The sequence below is a fragment of the Hibiscus syriacus genome, unplaced genomic scaffold, assembly GCF_006381635.1.
Source record: "Hibiscus syriacus cultivar Baekdansim isolate YM2019G1 unplaced genomic scaffold, ASM638163v2 tig00113124_pilon, whole genome shotgun sequence".
In the NCBI taxonomy this organism is placed as follows: domain Eukaryota; kingdom Viridiplantae; phylum Streptophyta; class Magnoliopsida; order Malvales; family Malvaceae; genus Hibiscus; species Hibiscus syriacus.
Window position 1 is genome coordinate 717,967 of NW_024063444.1, and position 21,103 is coordinate 739,069.

A 21,103-nucleotide genomic window follows, 5' to 3' on the forward strand; every position below is an offset into this window, starting at 1 on the left:
GCCACTTTTTCACTACTGCAATCCCCAATGTTTGCAGCATTACTAAATTCCCAGTATGATCTCAATGCCTGCTTCATAATGTAACACTCTTAATACAATTATAACGCACACAAAAATAATATAAAGTTGTAAAGAAGAAAATAAAGTAAAACTGGAACTGCAACCCAGTTTTGATAAGTAAATTGAGGAATTACTTCTATTTAATGTCATGATGTGACCTGAAACTACTAGCAATAAAGTCTATCAGAAACACATCTCTTTATTTATTGATCTTTGTCTAGTGTTTTTATATATATATAAGTCTAAATTAACACAAAGGGAATAAATTTTGAGGTTAAAATAATGTTTCCATTTGATTATTTCCTGCAACATTGAATTGAAATAATACCAATAAAAGTTCAACTGAAAGCATCATTGAATTGAACTCAAACGCATGTTAAAACCCTATCAACTTTTAATGGTAGCTACACTGTACTTTTTTTTTTGATGAAGTGAAGCGAGGTCCTCAACGCTGTTACTTTGTGTGACAAAAGTATTGATCATCTGAAACGTGTTTGCAGTTGTTTAGAACATTGGTGAAACCGATGAGGAAGAATTCACCAAATCAAAGATGCTGTTCCAATAGTTGTTGTTGTTGTCTTCTTCACAGTGATCCTCGCTTCCATCGGATTCTTTGCCACTATCGGATAAACTGGGGTCGCTGGAATCGTTGAGAAGAAGGTTAATGAACCCATCTTCCATTGTGTTTCCGATATCGTCATGGATGCTTGTTGAAGTGAACGATAGAGGATTAATGTTGTCCATAGCCAAATTAGTTCCTTTCCATTCTTGTTCACCTTCTTGTTTGATGATTCCGGTCTCGGACGAAGCCGATGCGGTGCCAACAAACTCTGTCATCGGCATCGTACTCGGTCCGATCCCGTTTTCCGAGGAAGTGAGGGTTGATTTAGGTGACTCGAGGTCACAAAATCCACCATTGTTAACACCATTCCAAGCTGCCTTATTCACAAGCTGAGCAGCCGAAGCTGATGAAGGAAAGCCTGTTGTTGTTGGACGAGTGAGGCGATTTTGAAACGAACGTAGCTTTGATTCACGAACCAATCGAGCTTCGGCTTCAAGCCTAGCACTTTCCCACTGAGCCATATGGCTAAGGTTTGCAGCATTCTTGGATTGATGAGCATCAGTACCGGAGAGTAAAGCATCGGATTTGGGCTTGTGAGTGATGGGATCGATCCCCATTTTGGCTAGCCTCTTCTTAAGATGAGTGTTCCAGTAGTTCTTTATCTCGTTATCTGTTCTCTTCGGCAAATGAGTCGCTATAGCAGACCACCTGAAACACAAAACCTAGAAAACATCAAAAAGGTAAACAAAACCATTGATTGCATTGACAAGAAAATAACGGGAAAGTTTAGGGTTTAGGGTCACGAAGATTCCTGGACCTGTTCCCTAAAAGGGCATGGAGCTGAATGATGGTTTGTTCTTCTTGGAGACTAAACTTTCCTCTCTTGATATCAGGCCTGAGGTAATTAGTCCATCGAAGCCTGCAGCTCTTCCCACATCGTTGAAGACCTAAAACAAAGAAGCAAAACTTGAGAACGAAGTAAGCAAGAAAAGTAGAACAAGTAGCTAGGGTTTAGTTTAGTGACCAGCTTTGGAAGGCAAGGCACGCCAGCTTCCATGGCCATGTTCTTCAATGTAAGCTAAGAGCTTCTGATCTTCTTCTGGTGTCCATGGTCCTTTCTTCAACCCCACTTTGTCACAGCATGGTGATCTCCCCATTGGGTATACAAATATTGGTGAAATTAGGAGGAAGAAAATGTGTTCTTGTAAATGAAGAGATGGGCAGAGAATGAAGGTATGGCAAGATTAATGGCGAGGGTAGTCAGAGTATATGCTAAAGTAACATTGCACTGAGGAATTTAAAACCCAAGTTTAGTTTACTACCATTACTTTCGAGGATGGACCCGAAAGGTGGGTAAAACAATAGTATCCTAAAAATTTTAAATTTGTATATATTTTTTTATATTTTTTATTAATAATATATTTTTATGTTTAAAATTTTTATTATTTTGTTCTTTATAAAATTTTATAGTTTGATCCTTTATTACCTCACTATGTAGGGTTTGCTTTACTTGACTCATAGGATAAACCCAAACCATTGTCTAATATGTGGATGGCCGAAATGGAGATTTTGAAGGAGTTTTTTAGGTCCTCACAATTAACTAAGGCAAAAGGGTAGTAAATGGTATGGGGTCAGCTATAATTTCAAGCCCCCCCCCCTTTTCTCTCTCTTAAAATTTTTCACCACATTACATTACTCATGGTGATGGTGACATCTCCTTCTCAATTTTTGACCTTTTTTTTAAGATGTATTAACTAGCTACTAAAGTTGAATTTCAATTAAAACCACATTTAATAAAGTGTTATTCCCGATTATTTTTTAATATATATTTAATTCACATAATATAAGATTATATTCTATAATAAATGTAATATTACTTGACACATTATTATAAATAATATATTATTTTATTCGGTTGGATAATATAAAATTATCTAGAAGTGAATTTTATTAAATAGTCGTTATGATATATTTTCTTTTGAGTATTTTAAACTACTAATATTTAAATGTTGTATGAAAGTTTATAAAAAAATTATGTTACATTATCTAATAAAAAAATATATTTATTATATTATTAATATAATTAGTATATTAAACAATGCTTTTAAAAAATTACATAACTAAATTTCATATATTTGCCTTTACCATAGTATATAATACTCCATTTTAAGTTGATTTTTAATGATTAAAAATCAATAATTAAGTTATTCCAGAAAAATCATTTTAGAGTTGAGAACTCACCCTCAGATGATAATCAAGCTTTTCAAATCCTAAAGAACCTACAAGTAAGTTAATCATAAAATTTTCAGTCTTAACACATTCGTTAGCCAACTACATCCGCGTGAATTTAAGTAACTTGTGACAGTTTATTGTCATAAATTTCTAAGCTACACTCTCGTATAGAAAATAAAGCTCAAACTAAAATCAAGTTTATATTTTCTCAATTTACATTATGAGTTAGATAATATATTTTTAAAATAATATTAAATATTATTTAATTATTCAAATATTAAAAAACAATTGCTAATCACTCGTTAATTTGATGCTTGAATGGGTGATATATAGTCATAGTAGATAATCTTGGTTTGATTAATCCTTAATCGGCTCATAAAATGTGACGAGAAATGGTGCTAAAAAGGTCTAACGCTACACTTGGCACGAATTAGAGACCGTCAAGCTCCTTTCCCTCCACCAGGATTCAAGTGTTGACCTCCTTTTCTTTGCATTAATCTTTTTACTTATCTTGCCATTCCTTAGCTACAAAAGGCATCGTATCGTATCATCTGATATCGATGCATTATTTTTTCAGACATATTTGGGCACTCTTTTAGCAACATATATCAAATTAAATTTTAAACCTTATTTATTTGAGGATATGACCAAATTCATCAGAGATCATTCACTTCTTCTCTTTCTTTGTAAAATTGTTAGATATTAATACCATTCATTAGCACAGGAAAAGAGCTAATCCAAACTCAATATCCAAATAAAATGTAGCTCAGTGCTTACCAAAATCCTTATACTACAGAAAATCCATAACCCATATCCTTTGCTGCAGACCAATAGTTCAGCTACTGATTGGCTGCTATTGAATCCACCAATCTACAACCCCCTATTCCTGAAACAAACAATATGACCACTTACCAGATTAGCCAAAAATTGAACAATGACCAGAAAATAAACTAGTTAATATAAAACAATTTAAATTATCTATATAAAAATCTAATACGAGAACAAAGACGGTTCAGAATCCTCAAAAAAACATATCAACATACCTGTTCCATGGCTGCAGCTTCTTCGTTCTTTTCATCCATATTATCCGGTTCAACATTGGACTCATTTTGATTATCAGAATCCCCTTTTTCATCTCCCCCTTAAGCAACATCGGTATCGAAACCGGGAATGTTCAAATCTGCAGGAAGCTGACCTGTCCTTGGTGCCTGCTCAATTCAGCATGTAAAAGTTAAAATTAAGAAGAAAAAATCTAAATAACAGTTGTCTTTAAAATCCACTAATTATTAAGCAACCACCTTTTCAAGTCTTGCAACCTCTTCCAACGTCTGAGAATTCACAATGGCAGCCTGCATGTCAAATAAATCTAAACAAGATCAGACTTTTAGTCGTAAGGATGCACTACAAGAGATGCACAAGTCATTAACAAATATGACCATTTATGCAGTTGAAGCCACAAAGAAAACAACAATGCAAGCTTTAGACAAGTTAAAAAGTAGTGCAAAAGGAAAATGATTTTGCAAATTGATAAATACTGCTTTTGCATTTAAACCTGAGTGCCAAAATTAACTAATGTCAGAGGGTTGCTCAACAATTCCAAAAGTACCATCATGTAGATGCATTCTTACAGGACATGTATGTTTCCTTCCTATTGATGTTGCTGGTTAGATGGGTTTGAGAGACAGGGTGGGTGCCACTAGCCACATTCTTATTTCTTAAAGTATATGTAAAATATTTAAGCTCACACGAGGGTGTATCTATTAATTAGTTAGATGATGAGGTGAGGGAAGAGTAGATGGGTCGTGGAGCAAAGCACAGGAGCAATAGTGGCGGTAAACAAATGTGTGAAGGTTGAATGGTGGAGGAAGATAGTGGAGAGGAGAAGAAAAACAAAAAGGGTTATAGCAAGGATTAAATTGGATAATATTTACACGTTGCAGGATAAATTTTTAGAACTAGGATCAAATTATAACAAGTGTTAAGGTTAAGGAGTAAATTTGCTATCATGCCGACAGTATTAACTGTCACATCAGCTTTCTATCTAAAAATTAACGATCAGTAACCATTTTGTAACTTCCAATAACTCAAGTGACCAATTTGTAACATTTTATACTTGGACGACCCACCTAAAAAGTATCCTATAATTGAGGGATCATCTGTTTAGTTTATCCTTAATAGTTTTATAACCTTTATTGTCATCACCAACTCCAAGCCGAATAAGACTTCCTTTCATAATCACCACTCAGGAAGGCAATGGATGGTAAAAAAATCCAAGACTAGCGGAACTGTTTTTCTTTATTCAGATATGGCAGATTCAGATAATAAATTTACCATTAGGCAAGGATTTGGATATTAATCCTTCAATATCCATTATCTAAATATGGTTTGATTTTGGTTGGGACAATATTAAATATCTGAATCTGCTTTATTGATACGAGAAATGGATTAGGACATCCAAATCCAATATCCATTTAAATATTAAATTCTTGTTTATTTTTCTGTTTTTATTTATTTTAAATAATGTTCATACTCACCATATTTGGATATATTTGAAAAATTCCAGATACCCAATATTTTGGCATCCTAATCCTGAACTACATCAACCTCTAGCTCTAAAATTGTTTAAGTAGCTGCTAGTAATAATAATTCACGTTTTATATCTCATATCATCAAGATTGGAACCCATCGTAGAGTCTATTACAGAAGAAACTAAGAGGAGGCTTTTCCTAAATGTCATTATTAGTCAACAAATTTTGGCACCAAGAAGATACATGAAACATATATCGTTTAGGTTCATGAAAGGCAATGGACACATAAATTGCAACCCAAGAATGCGGTACATGGAAATGGATATGAACTAAACTCGTACTAAGGTATAAGTGTTGAATACATGCCTCTGACTTCAAACAAAAATACTTCAAGAAAAATGAAAAGTCAACAAAAAGTCTAAATGAGCATCATAACGTATAATAAAGTTGGTCAAGATTCTTGTTAATCAAAGTTAAGTAATATGCTCTTTGAAGTTTCTTACATAATGTAAACGGTGCCGCAAGCATGCTCTTGGCGAGAAACTGAGGTAGTCAGGCATGTTCTCCAATTTTACCCTTAATTGCTATCATTTATTTTATTTCATCCCAGTCCCAGATAAAGCTTCCAATCTTTCTAAGATTCATCAAGAAAAATAATCAATTGAAACTAAAACTATCAACATTATTATCCAAGTTTTAAAGTAGCATTACAAATAAAAAGGCAATACCTTGATAGCTATAATTTGCTCAGGTGTGGCTGCAACCACTTTTGGCGTCGGTTCTTCCTCTGCAACTTCCGAAACTTTTGGAACCTTTTTTGGTGCAACTGTCTTGCAGATTCTTTCTTTATTTCCTCTTCAACTTCTTTAGATGCAAAAAGATTTTCAGCTTCTAGTCTCTCCTGTGACCCATGAAGCATGCATAAGAGAAATTACTCCATATGGTATGTTACATGAGGAATATAAAACTGGAAAATTAGAACATTTAGTCCCACCCCCTTTCTTCACCACCCACCCAAAGATGCAGAAAAATTTCTTAAGCAACATCAAGTTGATAATTCAATCCTACAGCAAAGAGTTTCTTTGTGGCTTAAGCTAAAGATGGCAATACCAAATCATTAGGTTTAAATAAAACGGACATTAGGCTAAAAAATATTATTTTTATTTTGAACAAAAAGCTGAATTTATGATATATTTTCCCAGTCATGATTCATGAGTGCACCTATGATGGAGAAGAACCATTCTAATATCTAATACTGTTAACGAAAATAACATTCTAAAATCTAACCGTGTTCCACTGATAACATAACTCCCAGTCAGTCAAAACAAACAGCACTTCATGAACCTACACTTGCTGCCGCACAAATATGCATATTATAATAAAACAATGTAACCAAAAATTTAACAATTGACCACAGCAATTTCACATATCAAAACATGATAGGCAACAGAAAATGCAGAATAAAACAGATTAAAACCGTTTAAAAAAGACAGTAATATTGTAGCATGTTCAATCACCTTAGCCTTCACTTTCTTGAAATCCAGAACACGAAGCGATTTGAGTTTGTGAATCACATATAACCTATAATTAGGCTTTTTTGTAATATTGTTATCCAACAGGCTAAGGAACTTCAGCTTAGGAAGTGATGCAAGAGGATCAATCTCCGCTAAGTTAACCAGCCGATTATTTGTAAGAACCAACGTATGTAATATCGGCAAGAACTCTGCGGGACAAGGTAAATGTGAACTCGATAAGAGTCATCCACCCAACAACATTTAAAAGGCAAAGGGCACATGCTACGGTGTCAGGGAAATCCAATTGTTGGTTCAAAGCTTACCTCCAATATTGGGATTGATACGCGTTACTCGGTTGTTGTTTATAAGTAAGGTACCCAAGCGTTTAAGATAAGGGAACTTGTCCAGCTTCACTATCTCATTATCAGATAAATCTATGGTATCAAATTGGTCCTGTCAAAATGAACAAATGTAACCAAAAACCCAAAAGTAAATCAAAACAATGAATGCCCTAGAAATGGCCACAGACAAAGTAATACAAACCTCGGTAGCACCCAAGTTCTCTATTACAGCAAGTTTGTTGCCTGAAACGGGAAAAGGGGGAAAAGAGCTTAAGTTCTAAAGAAAGGGAAGCTTGAGATCATTACTATTAGGGTTAGGGTAGGAGCAGAAGAAAGGAGAAGCAGTACCTCGAAGATCCAATTCTCGCTCTTTAAGGGGATTGAAGAAGTGAGGACACTTCCATATCAAGTCGGCCGTGAGTTTCACCATACCTACCTTCTTCTTTTTCTCTCTTTTTTGTTCTGCTAAAACCCTAAACCGCCGCCGCCGCCGTCTTGCAGAGAATGTGGGAGTGCGAGTCCAGTACTCCGCCTCTTTGCGCCTTTACTTTCCTATTGAGTGAGTAAAAGATGGATTTCGTTGCAAATTTTCTTCTTTTTCTGGGCTCCGTTCTCATTTTCATTCGCCCGGCTTTAAAGAGAGGTTAAACGACAACATTTTTTTTTTTTGAGATTTTGAATTGCAATATCAGGTATGGTGAAACTTTCGCCCTAAACTTATAAAATCAAAAATTTCAAAGACTAGGTTTAGGGGATTGTAGCAACTAAAGGTGTTAGTGTTACTTTTGCCGTTCAGGAGAACTTTCTAATGCAAAAACAATGAATTTTGCCACCAGATTTCTTTCTAATAAAAAAGTAGGCTAAACTATATGATTAGTATCTAAACTCTTAATTTTGTTCCGATTCAGTACTTAAACTTTATTTCTTCCATAATCATACTTAATGTTTAGTTTAGGTTTCAAGTTGGTACCCCGCAATTAAAACCTTATAAGTGAGTTGATGTATTACCATAAGGTAATATCATATCGTAATCTAAATTTTTTGAAATATATCACGTTATTAGTTCTGTTAAATTTTTTAATGGTGGGTACCAAATTGAAACTTAAACTAAACGTTAGTTATGCTTTTAAAAAAATAAAAGCTTGGGTATCAAAACGGAACAAAGTAATAATTGAAGTACTAAACATATAGTTTACCCTAAAAGTATTCTTTGAAAAATTTGAATTTATATATAAACATATTTTTAGATAGGTATAATATTAAAATTAATCCTTAATATTTATCAAAATGATTATTTTAATCTCTCTTTTTTTTCTTTTTTTTTTCTTTTTGAGATTCTGCAATGTTTCTTTAGGGCAAAAAAACGCTAATATTTGATTGAATAACATTTCCTTGTGCCTTTGGTGCCATATTAGCACAACTATATTTTCAACTTTCATATTCTGTTTCCTTCTCTTTAAGGTTTTAATTATAATTTCATGCTCAAATTAGTGCAATTCGTCCTTTAAATTAGGGGGTATTAGTGGTTATAACGAGTGATTTTTTTCAGTTATTAGGAGGCTGGATTGGTGTCTTTAATTTATTTATAATTTCAGTACATTAGATTTGGATTTTTGAGGTTATGACTTGATTCATATTTTCAATTATTAGTTGTGTCTATTTGCTTTACATCATAGACGTCTTTTACAATGTTGCAGTTTGCAGAAATAAGATTAAAGTAACATAAGATCATGATCTACTACGTTACCTAAAATTGATCAATTTTATCCTGGATTTCAGTTTTCGATTTCGCTGATGAACAACGACCTACTACGTTACGTAAAATTTATAACTTCATTATAAATGTACTATCACTAATACGTACATTATAACAAAATGAAAAAGAAGACCAGGATATTATTGTGTAGTGTACTTCGGATTCGACCCGACTAGCAGATGATCAACATAAAGATTAATAGAGTGCTCCCTAATTCGTAAACCCGAGAGAGAGAGAGGGAGTTGGAACCTATTTGTCTTTTCTACAAAAGCCATCCATGCCTCCAGAGCATGGATTCGGAGGAGGAGCGGCCATGCTGTTATGCCAAGAGAATGGTAGTATTATTTCCATTTCTTTGACTACCTTCTGCTTGTTTTATACTGTCCTTTCACTCTCTCTCATGACATGAATGAAACCAATATTGTTCTTCGAAGTTCATGTGCATGAACATCTTTACTTCACTTGCTCAACTACTCACTAATCTATAGCTTTTAGAGTTTTCTTTTCTTTTCTCGGTTCATGCTTCATATCTACTTTTACTAAGATCAATCAAGCCACACACAAAAATCCAACTTTGAATTAAGGGTGAGTAAATTAAAACTCGGTTCCAAAAACTGATCTTTTTTTACAACTAATCTACTAGAATTGATTTCAATTTATAATTTCATAAACTTGATTTAATTCGAAAAAAATCAAATTAAAGTCGAGTTATAAAAAAAAACTCGAATAACTCAAAACTTTTAATAATTGATGAGTTTCTTTTCAAGTTTAAATCAAGTCTCTTAATTATATATGTATATCCCAAATGAAAAAAATATATGAAAATATAGATATCTATGATATATGATTATAGAAGAAAACTGTTTAAATTAAAATCAAATAATACGATAATATTATAAATACTTACAATTAAATTTAAACAAAAACTCAAACAACTAAGCTTCACTTGAATTTTATAAGGTCGATTCAACTACAAAAATTTCAAGTCAAGTTCGAGTTATAAAATTAGACTTTTCAACTCAAATAATTCAAGATTTTTAATGCAATGCAGACCTCACCCCTATTATGAATCATTAGGTAATGCTTGTCATACACATTTTCTATTTTCCAAGAGAACAAAAATAAGAAGCCTCTGTTTTCTGTTTTATTTTCTTTCATTTTTCAACTCTATCAAATAGTAAATGAAAAGAAAATAAAATTGCATTTTCTTTTAATTTTACATCTTTGCTATCAAGCATGAAAGGAAAAAAATTACATTTATTTTTCCCCTTACCCGTTCAATTTTTCCATCTTCCAATTTTTTTCACGCTACCAACCAAAACTTAAATCCTATCGCAGTATTCACAATTCAGGAACCCTTCGAAAGATTTAACATTTATATTAGAAATCATACATATATATATTAATAACTAAAAATGAAAAATCATGGAATAAATAAAATACCAAAATATGAAAGTGATGTACTAAACGCAAGAAGTACATCAAAGAGATGGTTACGTTATCTGATTCTGACTCCCACATAGCCCTGTACTGGATAACAAGATAACAACACCAATGTGCATACAACTTAAAGGTTAATATTGCCACATGTAATATCTAACATGCTTCCAATTTAACCCTTTCAAACTTAACTTGTAAGATAGGTTTTTTTTGTACACCATTTTAAGTTATTTTAAAACAATTACAACCTATTATATTACAAATAAATTAACATTTTCAATGCCGCTAAATCTATTTTGTTATGAATTTTTTTATATTTTCGTTTGTGCCGTTTTTTCGTTTTATATTAGTCTAACGTTCCTTATAATTCCCCGAAAATATAGGGGAGGGCGACGCTCGGGGTTTTAACGCAGAACTTAGACTCAAAGAAAATTAGGTAAATCCCTAACTAAGTCCTTAATCTTTTTAGGGTTTTTGAAACAGGCTGTAACTTTTACCTTTAATGCAATTTAATCACCAAATCAATTAGGGATTTGAGGGAAAATTCTCAAATTATAGGGTTTTAAATTTGGGAGAAAATCGAAGTGTTACAACTCTCCCTTCCTTAAAGGAAATTTTGACATCTAAATTTATCATAATGGAAATAGAGTGAATTAAGAAAATACTCTCAATAACGTCTAACTCATCCCAATTCTTATGTCTCTGAGTAGCTTATACCAACTTTGACTGTCTTACCGCTGATATAACTAAACCTCTACTCTGAATCAAATTACCTATACTAGCTTAATCGAAACCGGTAGATCGATCTTATTCTATACATCCAATCGACATCTAAACTGATTTTAAGCTTGATCGATCTTTAACCGAGAATTCTTACGGGATGTCACGTTAAACTATTTGCAAATGGAAAAATCCTAAGGTCAGAGTTGAAACTTGAAGTTCCAACCTAAAAATTTTATTTATCTTTTCAAAATAGGAAAAAGAAGAAGAAATAATTTTTATTCCGAAAAATTCTCATGTTTACCCAAAAATATTTATATGCAAGTAAAAATCATTTTGGCTAAAAAATTTTGTGGTCGAGCTCCACAGTCCGGAGGTTGAAACTGGCTCTGATATCACTAAATGTAACTCCTAAACACTACCTAAAAGAAATTAGATCGAATCTAGAGAGCCCAATTTAAATCTTTTTCCCTCGAGTAAACCATGTTCAGTTCAAACGTAAAACTTTACATTATAATTTGATGAAACAAATTCTCAAATTCCACCTTCATAATTTTATTAAAATAAATATCCGAGAAAAATAAACCGATATAAATGATAAACATTCAAAAAGTCATGCATGAACATTCCAAAAATAGTTATAATATCCAAAGTCTCAAATAAACCAATTAATAATGGCGGCTAGGGGCTTCATGATAAAAGGAATTTGTAAGGAGATGAAGAGCGTCATTAGGAGATTTGTGTATGGGAACTACAAATGGGAAGGCTGACATTTCCTTAGTTAGGTGGGATACTATTCAAAAATCGATTATTAATGGTGACTTGGGGCTTCATGATATGAAGCAACAAAATCGAGCATTTATAAGGAAGATAGGTTTCCAGTTTATTTTGCAACCTGAAAATTTGTGGGTCAAAGTTGTCCAAGCTAAGTATCACTGGGAGGATCCCCTTCCATTTACTCTTGACAATAAGAGTGGTTCTAGACTATGGAAGGGCATTACATGTGTTTGGAATGATTTTCTTGAGTGTATTTCTTGGAATATTCGAGATGGATGTGAAACGGATTTTTGGTACGATCATTGGTTAGATGGCGAAGAATGTCTGTCTTCTCCTATACAGGGTTGGGTTATCCTGCTCCTTTACCAGTGTACGCAATGACTAGTCCCCCAGGTTCTTGGGATTGGAATCGGCTTTCAAATGTACTGTCTGACCATATTGTTGATCTTATTGAAACGGTGCAGCCGCCCAATCCTCGATTAGGCCATGATTTGCCTGCTTGGCGATGGGAACCGGATAGAAGGTATTCTGCAAAATCTGCTCACAGATTTATAACGAACTAGGAGCCTGAGGAGAGTGCTATAAACTGGAAGATTTGAAGAATAGAGGTACCACAAAGAGTTAAAGTTCAGTTGGTTAGCAATTCAAGATCGTTTGTTAACAAATGTGGAACGTAATCGACTACATTTGTCAACATCTACCGATTGTGTAATAAGCGGGAAATGACCAGAAAATTCAGATCTTGTGTTGAGGCACTGTAAGGGTGAGGGGAGTGTGGAATTGGGTAGTTCGACTGAATGATTTGCTTGGTTTAACTATGCCATACGTGGATTAGTTGCAAACAAACCTTTTTTCGACTAGACTTTTAACTGACGGAATGAGGTGGAATATCATGTTTGTTGTTATATGCTGGCAACTTTGGAAGCGGAGTTGTAGTTTGATCCTTGATCCCAATTATGTTCAAAAAGAGGATTTTCTCACTCCATGCAATCGACTAGCTATTGAATTTTCTATAACTACATCAATGGTAGGTAATGTGGATAACAGCGAGTAAAGAAATAGATTGACCTAGATTCGGCGTAAGGATGGTTGGATCAAAGCAAATGCTGATGGTGCAGTGAGAAGCAAAGATTCTATGGCGGCTGCTGGAGGCTTACTTCGTGATTTGGAAGGTAAATGGATTTATGGCTTTTCTCTTAGTCTAGGGCGTTGCTCTGTTCTTATTACGGAGTTGTGGGCAGTTCATGATATCCTCGCTATTGCTTGGAGGTTGGGATATCGTCGGGTGGAAATAGAATCGGATAATTTGGAAGTTTCGAGGATTTGGTATCGTTCTTCTGATGCATTGGCCGGTAATTCTCTTGTTGCTGCTATAAATGACTTGCGTGATCGAGACTGCATAACGGAACTGCGTCACGTGAGGCGTGAACAGAACGCTGCTGCTGATTTTCTAACTGGGTGGAGTCGGAGTAAACATGTTGGAAATATGGAATTGCTGGAACCACCAAGAGATTTGCAGGATATTCCGCACATAGACATCCTTGAGTCATGCTAATTTTTTTTTTTATTAGCGTTCATTTCCTACTGTATTAGCAAATATATATATAGAATAAATGGTATTCATTCTCGATTCCATTGCATAATCGAACTTATATTGTTTAATTAATTCATTTTTATGAGAATAATTGTTTATTTTTCTTATATTTTACTGGTTAAATTAAATTTTAAAATTTTTTATAGTAAAAGCTATGAATGTTGGTCCTTTTTTATAGTATATTCAGTTTGGGGGCGCTTTTTAGACATTAATAGAGATATAAAGGCAAAAGAACTCGGTGGTCAACATTACAAACAGTTGCTTATTTTTAGCGTTTTCCCATTGTTTTTTTGGGAAGAAATCTCTTGTTTTTGCCCTATGTACGAATTGTAAACTCACGCATGGACAACATATCTTTATTCAAGAACCTCAATCGACATCGACAATAATAATTCCAGAATCATTCCAGCAAGTAATTGAAAAGATGAGCTAGCTTGGTTTTTGAACCTTCCTCAATAGTTATTGCCATAGTTGGGAGGTGGGAAAGGCGAGCCTTATCGTGGAGTCCGATGTTCATCTGTTGTGCAAGGAATTTGATGTCTTGTTATGGTTGTCTGGGTGTTCTAATATATTAAAGTTGGGGTTTGTTTAGTGGCTTCAGCAGGTTCTAGGAGTTTGCTGTTTGTATCCGTTAGTTACTACTGCTGTAATTTTGTTCCTTCTTGCTAGGTCGAATGCAAAAATTTTCTCTGTTTAGGTTTAGAGAAGTTTTTAACAAGGCATTCTTCCATAACGTATTATCAATAAAATCAATCGTTACTGAGCAAAAAATAATAATAGTAATATTTTCAGAATTTACTTGCAGATTTTCTCATTTCTTAACATACTATAATTCATTACCGCTAGCTGATACAGACTCATAATTTTATGTTAGAAAATAAACTTCTAATGTTAGAAAATAAACTTCTAAAATTTTAAGAATTGACAAATTTCATGTTCAATAAAAAATATATAATAATTTTAAGTTTGCATGAAGACAACTGTCCTCGTCCATCCTTAATACCGTTACACTAATTATTCTCTCAACTTCAATTTTGATAACTTCTCTCGGCTGCACTGCACCAGCTTTGTTTTCAATTTCACCTTCATTGTCAACACTATAGAATATTAGGATTAATATAAGAAGAAAAAATGGCCCTAGTATTCTCTTTGTTAGTTATGTTAAACTCCAATTGCAGCAAAAATACTATACGGAACTCAACGATTTTCCTTGGGACTCCAATATTATATTTATATAGTATAATATATTTTTCTTATATATTATTTAAATTATAATTACAACTAATACATAATATAATTTGTAGATATAATTATACAATTATAATTTAAACACTTCTATATATAACAATTTGCACTTTGTCCTACAAATTATCTTGCGAATGACATTACACTTCAACAAATAAAAATTTTGAACACAAATAATATATTATGTTAAGGAATGAGCTTCTAATAATTTAAAATTTTTAAGAAGGATGAATTTTTCCAACTGTCCCTTTCAATCCATCCCTATTTAAACATATTCGACGATTCATGTACCACAAAAAATATTAATTAAAAAAGTGGAAATTAAACTAAATCAACATATACATTTGAGTAAGGTGGCGCATATTAGATATATATCTATATACACACAAAAGTGCGCATATTATATTAGTTGAAAGAACATCTCCTTCCGTAGAATAAAGACATCAAATGATTATTGACACAATTACTTTGAAGTGAGTAATTGTGGAATGACTCAGATTCAACGAAGCTCGGCAACCACACACAATCCCTTACTTGCTTCAATGTTTGTGTCTGCACCAATCTCTGTCCCATGCAAATTATATCCACCTGTCATGCATCACAGAGAGAAGAAAAAAAAAACAACAAAAGCTTTGTCACTTCGAACAAACAACAATTTTCGTTGCCATGTTCATTTTATTTGCTGTAGGAGGAAAAAAGGAAGAAAAATCAGCAACGAGGTATTGAATAATTACCTCAGCTTCGTTGGAGAGACCGAGCTTTGTAACCAGGTACCTTTTAACCATGAAAATCGTCACGTTCTCGTCCCTTAAAATTATTTCCATTTTTAATTTTTTTAAATGGAAAAGGACAACAAAACCCAAAAGCAAAAGCAAAGTCAGCTTTTTTCTCACTCATTTTGCTGAACACCATCATTAGCTAGTTGAAAGATATGCAAAAAGAGAAAAGCACACACACACACGCACAAGACACTGATACGATCAAACCATAATGTAATGCTAACGTGCACCTCCCACTTACTTGACTCTAATGTACGCCTTTGGTATTTGAGGCAGTGCTTCCCCCTTCCTGCAGAATATGGTATAGGTAACGCAAACAATATTACAAGCCCTTCCTACTTGTTCTATATTCATGGAATTGTTGAAGGATTGTTTTCTTTCTATTTTTGTCAATGGAATTATATATATACATATATACATCTTTTTATTTTGCTAAATCAAGGAAATTAAAGTATGTAGGGGATGTGAAAGCAATGGGAACCGGTCGTACAGTACTGAAGAATCAGATAAAGTAGTATTAAAATGTATAAAATAGGAGAGAAAAAGAGGTTAAGGATGGATTGATTGAGATGGATAATACTACGAAACAGCGATGAGAATGGAGCATGTGAAAGAGAGAGCGTGCTGCGTGTATTAATGATGGCGAGATTGAAAACACAAAAGAAAGAGGTCTCACCGGTTGGTGTAGGAGTGAAGGGTAAACCACAAGCCAGAGTGGGGTCTGGTTCTCCTGGAGTAATCATGGTGATTATTGGGAACCGATATTTGCCAGTCGTTCTTCAAGCTACCTGAAGAAAGATTATCCATCTCATGGCATGGCCACCACAACCCCATATCATCATAATCATCATCGTCCTCTTCTTTTCCGTGGTCCAACCCTAAACCTAAACCTAGCTCCAACCCTTTGCTGCTGCTACTGCAACCAGCTGGTGGGTTGTGCTTGGATCTGAGATTTGAAGAAACAGCTGAGGCTGAAACTGGGAATGGAAGGGCAATGTTAGGGTTACTGGGTTGATGGTGTAGGTCGTTTTGTTCTCTCCTTGGTGGAATGCTAAACCCTAACCCTAACTCGAGCCATTGGTTGTCTTCTGAAGATGGGCAATTTAGATTTTCTTTACTGCTTCTCTCGGAATGCCAAAGAGAGGCCATTAGGAGGAGCCAGTTCTTGAGGACGTGTTAAGCAAAAGGGAGAAAGATATAATGTTTGGTTTGGTCCTTTTAGGGAATGGTAAACTTGCCTGCTCGTTTAAACCTAAAACTACACACTCCCTAAAAATCAATCCTCATCACTCCGTATTTTTCCCCATGAAATTATCGAAGGAAAATATACATGGATATTTTCATTTAGAAAATAATAGTATAATAGTAATAATATATGTTAAAACAATAAACCAATAATCAGTTGGAGTAATAAACGAGGTATTATATATTTTAAATAAGGTTAGGGGTTTGAATAATGACTATTACGTATAAAACTAATTGATTACGCTTAAAATTTTTTTAAGATATATATAATTAATAAAATAAATCAACAATAGAAAAATCAAATTTTAATATGAGAAATTGTTCACCCTAAATTTGACCTGAATCCTCCACTAATTAAATGTTGCGATAATTATATTATTTTTAAAGATATAATTTATATTTAAAATTTAAAACTAACCATACAAAAAAAATCTAAAACAACAAAGAAAATAATAACTGTCAAAGAGGAGATTGTTGAATAAAATTGTAAGAAAAGTGATTCTATGATTTTTTTTATATTATAATTTTTCTAAAATCATTAAATGTTGATAACTTGACACTATAATTTATTATTTAAAATAAATTTTATTATATAATAATAATATATAAAATACAAATCAAATTATCTCAATAATTAAAGTAATCTTTATTATTTCTAGATATCACAAATTTAACTATCAATAACTACAAAAATAATTATTTATTATCAAATAATTAAAAATATTTATAATAAATATTATTTTAGAGTCACTTTTAATTTATGGACACCACAATTGAAGAAAAAATATAAACATCATTGAAATAGAATTATAGACATCTATCAAAACTAACAGTAAAAACCAAATAGACTTGTCATGGAGGGTGAGATTGGACGTTGAGTCGAATTATTTCCATTCGTACTGTTTTATGGAATTTATATTATTTTATTTTTTAAAATCACATAAAAATATATTTAAAAGATATGTTATTTAATTAAATTCGACAACCTTCAAAAGGTTATATAATGAGTCGGTCATTTCTTTACCATTTACAATATTCGAAAGATATAACGTTAATATTTAATTAAATAATTATTTTAAATTTTTAGTATTTTGATTTGTAAAAAAATTATTTTAAGAGAAAATAATCACTAGCTGAATGAAATTCATTTATTTACGTAACAAGATGTATATATTTAAAATGTTGATGTGAAACGTATCGTGTTTATAAAGTAACGATATAAAATATACCACATAATTATTTATAATATATGTAATGTATATTATGACATCACTTTAAACATGTGACGCATCGTCATTTTAGATACATTAAATATATCGTGTAAGTATTTTAAATAAATAGATATTACCACATCAGTAAAGAGATTTACTATTAGTTAACTAGTAATTTTTATTAAACAATCATTTTGGTTTAAAACAAAACGTTAAGCGTTAAAATATTCTAAATATAAATTAAAATTAAAATAAATATTTAAATCAAAATTAGTAGATTTTTTATGGCAAATTTAATGAGATATTGTGATGGAGAAAATTTTGGCTAGCCTGGGCACTACATATTATTTTTTAATTACGATGAAAATGAACCGTGGATGAAAGAAAACGTTCATATCATCTGACATCTTTAATATGATGCCTTTCTCATAATGCATGCAGTTGAAACACTAAGTTTAATAAAATAATAATATAAAAAACATTAATTGATTTAGACGTTTTTCTAAAGACATTTAGATATCTTTCCAAAACACTATAATAAATATTCAATTCTAACAAATAATTTTTCCATACTCTAAATCAACTATTTTTTTCAACACCGTGATCGGGTGATTTTACCATTTTTCTTACATTACATCTATTCAAAAAAGAAACATAAATTGATAAAAGAGGTGTGGTTTTGTATCACTCAACCCCGTAGGCATTGATGATCTATGATGATGATGGGGTAAGACTCACACGGGGAAATTAACCTATCCATAGGGGCAAACGGATTGCCCTTTTACGAGCCATCCATCCTCATGCGTCACGTCTCAACAGTTGAAGAAGGAACTGGTAGGATTTTGGTGTTAGTTTCATGTGCAGATTTCCGGCCTAGAGTACGAAATCGCGATCCATCCTACTCACCAAGTTTGTGTCCCCTAATCTATAAATCACTAGCGGAGATGTTCACCAGCTTTGCACGGGATTTTTCATCATTATATTGCAGTAATCATTGTAAATAGTGTATACATATGATACTTGTATTTTCAAGCTTAATGCAGATCCATCACTGTCGGACTCTGGCTCATGTCCATGGAATTATTGAGCAAACTTGATTTAAATATTTGAATACATAGCTTTACTGTTTCAGATTATAATATGTAGAGAAAATATTATACACTCTGTCGTATGATTTGTGTTTTATATTAATTATATACATAATTTAAGAGATATATATGATCAAAAGATAAAATTAATTTTAAACGATGATTAGTAGATTTGATATATTTATTTTGACATGCGTAAAAAAATGTGATATATAAGTGTAAAAAAGTAAATAATTTTTTGATCGTAAGGACCAAAGAAGAAAAATGTTAAAAATCTAACAAAAAAAACTTAAACAAAATAAAGATAAGAATAAATCTAACTGTATCGGAAAATAAATTACAAAAGAAGATAAAGCTACTGAAAGAATATCAGATTCGAATGATATAAGAAAACTATCCACGAATGCAAAACGCGTATCCAAATCAATCCGAGGCTCCAAAGCAGAGAATATCAACGTAATAACAAATAAGTGTCATTTTAATCAGTCGGGCGATGTCAAATTCAACTCTGAGAAAAAAGATAAATGAAAACGACCGAAAAACTATCAAAAGACAGAGATAAACGTGCCACAAATAATGAGAGAGACTAATAATTTTTAAATTTAGAAAGAAAATTACATATAATTTTGTATCATTGATTTTTCAAATAGTATATGAATAATTTATTTAATAAATAAAATATCCACGGTTAACTCTAAAAATATATCACAAGTTATATATAAGGTAAGTCACTACCACTATTAAATCAGGTTCACATAGTTTTCAAGTTATTAAGTGAATTAATTATTTTATATTTAATTGATATTAATTTTTTAAATTTAATCTCAAAATCAAATATACATAACTAAATTTAAAATTAAGTAATAAAATTAAGTATGAAAAATATGTCGATGGTGCCGTATGTGGAGTGTCAAGAATGGCTTTAGCTGGAGGGGTTTTGCGTGACCATCAAGGGAAATGGATCATGGGTTTTAGCCGGAGCTTAGGGGTGTGCTGAGTCCTAGCGGCGGAATTATGGTCAATTCACGATTCTTTGGTACTCGCTTGGTATTCGGAAGATTGAACTTGAAACGGATTGTGCTCAAGCAATGGAGGCTATCCAGAATAGGAGACGGGAGAATGGAAATTAGGCGGTTGTTAGCATGATTCGGATGCTGCTACAACGGGAATGGGAAACAAAGTTGAGCCGGATAAAGCGTGAAACAAATTCTGCTGCGGACAGAATGGCAGCGATCGCTAGAGAACGAGCTATCGGGTCTGAACGTTTCCAGAACCACCAAGGGAGGTAGCGCTGCTACTGGAGGAGGATATGGCGTCGGCCTCTTAACTGTGCCTGCTGCTTTGCTGTATTTCAAAAAAAAAAAAAGTTTCAGTTATGTAAATTCAATAAATTAATTTAATTATTGTCGAGAAAAATAATTTAATTTAATTTTATCATAAATTATAACTAATTTAATTGAAACACCTATATATGCCCAACACGTTACAAAACTAACGCCTGTATACAACTAATACAACCGTAGACTCATCTAATGTCACGGAAGCAGTCATATTATCAAACATAAAATAATAAATCCTATTTTATCAATAATTAAAAGGAATGATATTTTTTATAAATTTAAATTCGAACAGTTACATTTATATAATATATATGTTTTTATTGTCAGTTGATTAACAAAATTCTCAACATATATTATTTTATAATCACTCAAACTAATAAAAAAATTTAAAGTGATTTCAATTAAACTTGAGTTAAATATTTCCAATTAAACTTTAGCTCCACTTGATTCAATTACACCCATAGTATTTTTAATCTTAAGTTATTTAAAAAAAAAAAAAACTTTTTGACGATATTTTTAAAAACAAGGGTAGAACGAAGCAGTGGCGGAAGGAAAGAGGGGCTATGGGGGTTTTGGCCCCTCCAAAATTTTAAAATTATAATATAAACCCTTAAATTAAAAAAAATTAATTTGGTCTCTCAAATTTTTTAAAAATTTAGATTAAACTTTAA

General features: G+C 32.5%; 2 protein-coding genes and 1 pseudogene across 2 annotated transcripts; all 3 read right to left on the reverse strand.

Annotated features, from left to right (window-relative positions):
- Window positions 1-397: 397 nt before the first annotated feature.
- Window positions 398-1,928, reverse strand: LOC120185660 (transcription factor MYB16-like). The gene is made up of 3 exons (XM_039189826.1): window positions 1,647-1,928; window positions 1,440-1,569; window positions 398-1,330 (listed from the first exon to the last, which is right to left on the reverse strand). Exons 1-3 carry the CDS (start codon window positions 1,777-1,779, stop codon window positions 565-567), a joined length of 1,029 nt encoding a protein of 342 aa, XP_039045757.1. The 5' UTR covers window positions 1,780-1,928; the 3' UTR covers window positions 398-564.
- Window positions 1,929-3,607: 1,679 nt separating this feature from the next.
- On the reverse strand, window positions 3,608-8,008 carry LOC120185563 (annotated as a pseudogene).
- Window positions 8,009-15,170: 7,162 nt separating this feature from the next.
- Window positions 15,171-16,737, reverse strand: LOC120185674. The gene is made up of 4 exons (XM_039189837.1): window positions 16,225-16,737; window positions 15,790-15,837; window positions 15,504-15,576; window positions 15,171-15,357 (listed from the first exon to the last, which is right to left on the reverse strand). Exons 1-4 carry the CDS (start codon window positions 16,695-16,697, stop codon window positions 15,175-15,177), a joined length of 777 nt encoding a protein of 258 aa, XP_039045768.1. The 5' UTR covers window positions 16,698-16,737; the 3' UTR covers window positions 15,171-15,174.
- Between the last annotated feature and the right edge of the window lie 4,366 nt (window positions 16,738-21,103).